This window comes from Phalaenopsis equestris, unplaced genomic scaffold, assembly GCF_001263595.1.
Source record: "Phalaenopsis equestris unplaced genomic scaffold, ASM126359v1 Scaffold000488, whole genome shotgun sequence".
Taxonomy (NCBI): domain Eukaryota; kingdom Viridiplantae; phylum Streptophyta; class Magnoliopsida; order Asparagales; family Orchidaceae; genus Phalaenopsis; species Phalaenopsis equestris.
In genome coordinates, this window is record NW_018164928.1 from 481,352 (window position 1) to 489,978 (window position 8,627).

Below are 8,627 nucleotides of genomic sequence, written 5' to 3' on the forward strand. Positions count from 1 at the left end.
GATCTTTAGCTATCTTTACCAGCTAGATTGTTAATTAAGATTTCATGATTAGCAGACTTTATAAAGACAACAAATTGGTCTACGTGGAAGTGGACCAATTCTAATTTTTAAAGAACCGGATTTTAATACTCTTTAATTTAATAGGATTATTAGAAAAAAAACTATTTAAATTAATAGAGAAGAATATATCATATCTTTAAATTTTTTGTTTAGATTATTATCTAAAATATTCAAAATAAAGTGTTTTAAATTAAAAAATTATCTATTGAATTGATAAAAATACATATGGATTATGCCGAGGGTTAGTTTGGGGGATCTCTCATATTTGCTTATGTTCTTTCTGATATTTGTGATTGGATTTGGTAATTTCTTTGGAGAGTTGTGTGCTCAAACGGCCGTGGTTTTCCCTTTGCTCTAGTCTGGACTGGTGGCTCTATGTTGCGGGGCTCTCTCGTCGGTTTCTTGCACTTTGATCACTTACATTCTCTTTTATTTCTCTGGTGTTTTCTCTGTTTCTGAGCTGCTGGTATGAAATCCTCTTGGAACTGCTTTTTCAAGCCTTTCCCAGTCTTTTGGATGTCTTTTCTTAGGCTCGAAAACTACTTTACTTAATTTCTCCTTTATACATGTTCACATAGGTATACTACACTATTTGGGTATGCATTTTGATTGGATACATGTAATTTTGAGCTACTATATCTATCATTTATTTTTTTGTTTCCTTTTTTTGGGTGAAGTTGTAATGTGGAAGGAAGAACCCCTATGAACTGTTGTAATCGCTGTAATTTTTTTCTTTTTTTGTTGCGGGAATCTTCTTTCTTCCAAATTTATAACCACCTTTTTTTTCTATTAACGCGTAAGAAGTCATGAGTTGCTCTTTTTCCCTATATATATATATATATATATATATATTTATATATATCTCTCTCGTTTTGTTCAAAATAAATGGCCTTTTCTACTATTTGTTATTTCACGAGTAGGTCAAAAAATTAATATAATATAATTAGTCTTCTAGTTGGACTAATTATCTCAATTGATCACATGATATTTGACATGTACAAATAAAATCGCATGTACCATGCTTACAATCAACTCTATAGATTTGGAATATTTCGTCTTCGGTTGCTCAAATACACTAAGCTAAGAGCTTGTTCAGCCTAAAATTCAAATCTCATGCATTAGGATGAAAACAACAAAACAAAAATGCCAAATGGAGGCAGACATAATATTCAATTAGTTCCAACATATTCAATTATATAGGTAATTACAACTAAAAAGATTAAAGGTTCTATTAAATTTTCAAAAAGGTGGGCATAAAAGAGCTAGAGCCAGCTAAAATAACAAATTTCGAATTGACCAATTCTACTTTGAAAGATTTACAAACATAAAACTCAATTCATATGTATTTACATATTTAATATGTGAACTTTGCCTTTTGCATGTATGTCACTTTACCTATACCTAAGAAGGTTTTTTTTGAAATTTTAAAAGTTAAAATGGTGATATCTTTTATGTGATATATAAGATTTGGGTATTATAAGTATAAAAAATAAAGTTTAGATTATAGAAATGTAAATACATTGGAATTGGGTTATCAGCGTGTAAATGCCCGTTCTATTTCAAAAGTACTAAAATAGCCCTCGACTATTATCGTTTTAGTCTCAAACTATATAGAAGTGTAGTGCTTGACTATTTTAAAAATGAGTTCTAATAGTTCTCCGTGAGGATTATTTCAGCGCCAATTTACAGAGTATGGAGATTATTTTAGGAGTTTTATAAACCCTGAGACTAAAATAACCCCATATATATATATGTATATATATATATATATATATATATGTATATATATATATATATTATATATGAGGGGGTGCATATTGCATTAAAAGAGAGAGCACAAAAATGAGCAGCAGTGTTGTTAGATCTACATATATAATAAAAAAGATCATATTTGAACTCAGTAATTAAGAAAGCCCAAGTCAAACCCATGAGAAGGTTCATGTTGTCAGGTCTTCGTATCCAACGTGCTACGGAGAAGGTCAATAGTGTTTTTGTTGTCCCCCTCCACAATGATCCCACGTGGCTCATACATCCAAGGTTGAGTAAAGAAGCAAGGAACAACATCACATGGAGTTCGATACATGTACTATCCCACTTAGCAACTTTCGATTAGCAGCCACCATGCAATTTCCGTTCTCGTCTTGAATGATGACACCCACACTAGCAATGCCGGAAGGCAAGAGGGCCCCATCAACATTTGCTTTCTCATGCTTTGTAAGGAATAGGCAATGATATATAAAGATCAATCTTATGTTTCTTTCCTTGGAGAATATGACACTTTTTGCATGGTGGCACCAACAAAAATGCTACATCCCCTTTAAAACTAGATAAACGATACCTAGCCTCAATCATGGCTATATTTTCTCTTGATTGAAATGCACTAGAGCACCAGCAGCGTGTACATCTAAATGAATAAAATCTCGTAGAAATAGTTGTATAAGTGAAGTCTAGATCCCATAAAAAAAGAAAATCATCCTTCATCATGAAATCAATATTAAATATAGTTAAGGTGCCGTTTAAATCAAGATTTATCTTAATAAAATCCTTCCAAGATGTTATTGGAGCTCATTAGCTTAACATGCATGGTATGTAAAATGGCAACTCCTCTACTGACTTCAATGCAATGTTTTAAAACATAATCCTTATGGTGACTCATTAATTGACATTGATAATTCGCACCGCTTTCAATTGACATTTTGACAACAACCTAGGCTATAATATTGAACTGATGTAAGGAAGAATTCGATTCTTTGGGCAAAAGTAAGGAATCCACTTCACTACTTTAATAGTACTTGGAATCATATTTTTCGGAAAGCAAACAAATCTGATGATTTTTTTATCAGAGCTAGTTGTCACGGACAAAAAGTCTCATATGGGCTAGGTATAGGGCCGAAAACAGTATTTAAGTATTGGGCTGCCCACCACCCCTAAAAGCTCTTTTGAGATGTGACAAGTGGTATCAGAGCAGATTACTGTCTGCCAGGTGTGTGGACTCTCCATGGTCCAGTAGGACCATCGGTGGAGCCGCTCAGTGACGAGGGCGTCACGTGATTGGATGGTGGAGAATGTCACGGACGAAAAGTCTCACATCGATTAGGTGTAAGGCCGAAAAGCAGTATTTAAGTCATGGGCTGCTCATCACCTCTAAGAGCTCTTCTGGGAGGTGACATAATGCTATTAAGGGAGTCATTCAAGTTGGCATGAAAACTAATGAAAGCTTCCATTTACTTATTCATGGCAATAAAGTATTTTTAATTTACATTAAAATTGAAAACCTGTAATTTTTACAGTTTCTTTTTTGAATGGTTATATATATATATATATATATATATATATATATATATAATATATATATATAATTTCTTTTATGACCGCTGCTTAAAAAAAAATTGACAGCCCTTATTTAAAGAAGCTTTAAAAAAAAAAGGTTCTAAACATATTAAAAAACTCATAAAAATAGTTAAAATCGTTGCTAAAAGTCTTTGCAGCGCTAGTAATTACAACGATTTAAAATCTACTACGACGAACTTACAAGGGATTTTTACTGTTGTTGATGCCCATATAATGTGCTGTGAAAACTCTTCTTTTTTAGTGGATTTTGAGTGCGTTGTACCTCTCTGTGGAGGAACCTCCTTCACAGGTTTTGTATCTTTTGGTGAGTTATATTTTGGGTGTAGAGGGTACCTCCAATTAATCTAGAACTAATGAAATCAACAAGTCTCAAACATACCTCTCAATTCTTATCTATTTACATATGTCACACTTAAACTTCAATTTTCACATATATGCCACCCTACCAATGCATCAAAAGGTGTATTTAATAGCATTACTTTTGAATTGATGTGAAAGATTTGAATGTATAAATGTAAAAAAGCAAATTTTCAGTTTTAGATGTGTAAATACATAGGAATTGTGTGGTATGTATGTAAATGACCCTATAAAAAAAATGTTCCAACCAACCTACCAAATGTGTATAGAAAAAGCAAATGTAAGTGCTATAAACAGTAAGGCAATTCACGATCTTTTACATATTTTATCAGCACATATCACTGACTATCATAGACACTAATACTGATTTATTGCCTGATTTACAAAATCCAGCAAACCATTAAAGCTCAAGTTCCATGGATTCATAAAATTTCAGATTTAAAGCCCGAATTTTGCCTTCGATTTATGTTAAATCCGGATTTTATAAATACAGCAAGGGAGCGGATTTGATCAATTTGAATTTACTAAATCTTACTAAGGTTAAATCATTCCTACAGCCAAACACCCCTAAAGATCCAACTATCATTAGTGAAATGGATCCGTTAAATTTGGGTGATGGTAGTTGTGTGTGTTATGTTGGCGTTGTGTTTGTCATGATTTTGTTTGTATTGTTGGTTTGTAATTGTAGATGGACACTGGGTCGATTGATGCTTGTGTAGACTGGATTTATGGTGATATTTTGCTCGACATTTATTTTCTATAAGAGATCATGCTAACTGAAAAAGGAAAAACATGAATAAAATTAAATTTTAAACTAAAATTTTTTGAAGGTACTAGCTATTGCATATGCCCTATAAGCACAACCTAATGGAACATGGAGTTTGGTGTCTGAGGGTGCTAAGTTTTTGACATACATGTTGCTAGTGTGGTATGCTTTATATTAATCTTTATCTTGTGGAAATTTAGTTAGGCTTCTTATTTTCAAATGTAATTCATAGAACTAGGTTAAAGCTTATGTGATCAGAATGGGCGAGGATGAATCATTACTGAGTGATATCTTACAAATCATGGAGGACCCGTACTATGAAGGATGAACCCGATTGAACATGGAGGATGAGAATAACCAATAGGCCATTTTTTTAATTATAAGATTTGTAATGGGTTGTATATGGGCAGAGCTAGCATTCCTTTTTTCTTATCTTTCAGGATGTATAAGGGAACTTAGCCACTCCGACTTATTTTGGTATATATTGTAAGCTTTGTTGGGCTTCTTTACTTTGATTGGGTAAAGAAATACATATCTTTCCTTAAGTTTCGTTTTATGTGGTGTGCCTAGGACTAGCCTTGTTTATTATTTCTACCCAGCTTAACAAAAGGAACAAAATTTTAAAATACAACTCAAAATAAAAATAAAATCATAATCCAAAACTTCAACAAGTAAAATCAATTAAAAATTTTGGTTCTCTCCTTACTCTTTGCACGTCACCCATTATGCAGAAAAGGAGAGATATATCTCGCGGTAATCACCACACTTATCAAGGAAACCTATCATTCGTATATGATTGGCCTTAGATCAATGTCTTTCCACACATGCATGTATGTATAGCATGTGTTTCTACGGTCTTCAATAATAATAAAATTTTTTTATCGAGTAAAACCAATTAAATCTAAAGCATAAATATTTGCATTAGCTAGGTGATATACCAAAATATATAGTGTTTTTAGACACATTTTTGTACCTATTTTTGAGATATTGCGCTTTAATAGAAGTTATTTGTGTGATTTTCTTTCAGGTACAAGTAAAAAAGTTGAAAAATGCTAAAAAGAGTAAAAAAAGATCAAATTTGGAGCAAAAATGTGAAATTTGTTCAAAAGTATTTTGGTGTCTAAGTGTTTTGGTGCCTAAGAGAAGACTGCTTAAGCGCTAGAGAAAGTTATTTGACGGTTTTCTTCATTTGACTGAATTTTGAAGAGGCATTTGGGGCACCTATTGGCTAAAGAGGGTGTCTTTGACCACTAGGAACAAAATTATTAGTAAAAGACATGTGAAAGGAGGCATCCTTTGGAGAATACATCGAATTTGGACACATTTTAAAGAGTTTCCGGACACATTTTATTTGGACACATTTTAAAGAGTTTCCAAGGCACCTCTTAGGAAATTTATAAAGGAAGGAAGTTGAGACATTTGAGAAGGGTTCTTAAAGAGGGAGAGAGTGCCAAGTCCTGAGAAGATCGTGGAGAATCTTGTGGAGAGATTCAGGTGTGGAGAGATTCAGGCACCACATAAAATTTACTTTATCCTTTATGTTTTAGTTTTATTTTGAGAGTTGAGAGTGTTGTAAAAGAGAAGAGATTCAAAGTAACTTCAAGAGTTTGGTAGAGGATTTGAGGTAAGTTTTTATCTTTATTTTTAAACTACTTTTAGTTTTAATTGAGATTTCTTGTTGGTTTGACAATGATTTCTACTTTTAAACTAAAGTGTGGTTTTGTTTATTCCATGGATTATGAGTAGTTTTATTTATCTTTCTCCTTAAAATGATAAGTAATTAATGTGTTGGATGGAAGTTGTGGAGAGTATTAATCTTTAATGTTAGAAGAAGTTGTGATGATTTAATTCCATGCACTTCATTTACTTCTTGATCTGACCCATCTCTCCTATTTGGCACAACACAATTTTCATACTTCTACAAAAGAATTTTTATACTTATTATTGATTCATAAAAAGAAGAAAAATATTTTCATATTCAGTATTTTCATAATCTGTGTTTCATGAAAAGGTGAAAGATATCTTTTACATAAACTATTTTCTTTTACATAAACTAAAGTTATTTAGAAGTTGTTATTGTTTTGTCAAAATATCAAAAATATCAAAAAGATTTGAATTTTAATTACTGCCAAATTATCTATAGTTTAAGTATATGTCTTTTTGGAATAGAAAGTTTGTTGTTCAATAGTGCATATTGCATGTTTTTCCCGTGGGTTCGATATTCGGGGCTTAATCAAAAAGTTCTATATTACTTGATAACGATACGTATACTTACTTAGTATCTCAATATATATATAAATTGAAAAATTAAATTCTTATTTTCTTCAGGATCAAGTTTTTGGTGTTGTTGCAAAATAAAGAAATATAAGTGAAAAATATAATTAAAAACATTGTTATACTATTGCATATAAATAGTCGGGATCACTAGGTGCAGTAGTGCCTCGAGCGCTCGATCTCCTTGATCCAATTGTAAACAGTACATATTTCTAAGAAGCTGATAGTCTACTGACTTCTTGCATGGATGTGACTTAAACTCATGTTTTTGAAGTGAATGTGAGTTATCTTATAGCTCTAGCTTGCTAGGTGGGGTGAAGTTGAACTTCTCTTCTTTGTGGGAGTGAAGTCCATTAGTCCTATTTTTGTCTCATATATAGATTTGTTTTGAGCATTCTACTCATATCGGTAGATTTCATTTTATTTTTTGGTATTAAGCTGCTATGTCGACTTTGTCATAGGATAAGTCGTCTCCTATATTTATGGTTGACCCGTTTCCCTAAGTTTCTACATTGGCTTCCGGCATGAACTTTTCTAGTTTAAGTCAATCCTTCTTTAAAAGCCAAAAACCAATCTTGAAATCAATATTTCCATACGCATCACAAAGATTTGTACTTATAATTCTAAGAAATAAATCGTAAAGTTGTAATGATTCAGTAAAATCATCATCCCTCAAAAAGTTAGCGCAGTAAGAAGAGAACACAACCCAAGCAAATGAGCAAATTTTCCTTCATTAAATACATTCATTGGCTATTCAACAAATAAGTAATGTATTGATCATTTTAGACATAGGAACTTAACAAATCAATAGTGGCTAACTAACCCAAAGCACAAACAATCAAGCAATGTCAATCTGAATAACTTGCAATGATTAAAATCATGTCTCCAGGCACAAACACATCATTAATAACCATAAACATCAATTCGATCACTTGATTACTTCAGATCATAAAAACAGTGCTTTTCAGTCGTAAAATCGCATATGGGATTCATGCTAGTGTGTGGCAGAGTAGGAAGTACAGAGTTAAATGTTGCTGAAAGTAACATTGCCAGTGTCGATGGCAGGATTAGGTGCTGCATTTAGGAAGAGAAACGGATAAACCTCATATCTGACTGCACAACTCTTAAGCATAATATAATATCCATCCCATTCTTCATTCACATTACTCAACGCAGCACCCAAACACGCGGAGCATGGCGATTCCTCCAGGTCCCATGTGCAGTGTGCCATTCCATAAACGGTAATAATTGCCCCCTCATTTGTGACTTTACCATGCCTCTCAATCTTCCCCCACGCAAACTTCCTCCTTTCTCCACTTGATGCTGCAGCCACCGTCAGCACTGAAAACATCTCTTTTAATGTTTTATTGAAAGCCTGCGGATCCTTCGGCGCACTCGTAGAGCGCAACATACTGAGCAGGGCCGTGTCCGGCTGCCCCATGAAGTTGGTGGTGCTGTAGCGAAGAGAGCACTGATGGTACCAAATGCGCGATTCAGTCGTGTTCGCGCATGATGTTTGTATCTCTTGCCCGGCGGCCACGATGCATGCGGAGCAGACTTGGCCGTTTACGTCTCCTCGGCACTCCGCCGTGCCGTAGACGGCGTCGTTTTTGTACCCGTAGGTAGAGTTGGCGAAGCCATTGGCTGTAGTCTTTGTCACAAGATCGAGAATGATGCTGTTGATGTTGGCTTGCAAGGCGCTGTTGTTGGCGGCAGGGGTGCTTCCACATTTTTTGGAGATTAAATCGGCGCCGTGGGTGTTGGAAGCGACGGAGAGGAGCAGAAGGAAGAGGAAGAAGAGCTGGTTAGAGAAAGCCAT

General features: G+C 33.9%; 1 protein-coding gene across 1 annotated transcript; it reads right to left on the bottom strand.

Annotated features, from left to right (window-relative positions):
* Window positions 1–7,832: 7,832 nt before the first annotated feature.
* On the bottom strand, window positions 7,833–8,627 carry LOC110028059 (cysteine-rich repeat secretory protein 38-like). The gene has a single exon (XM_020729760.1). It carries the CDS (start codon window positions 8,625–8,627, stop codon window positions 7,833–7,835), a length of 795 nt encoding a protein of 264 aa, XP_020585419.1.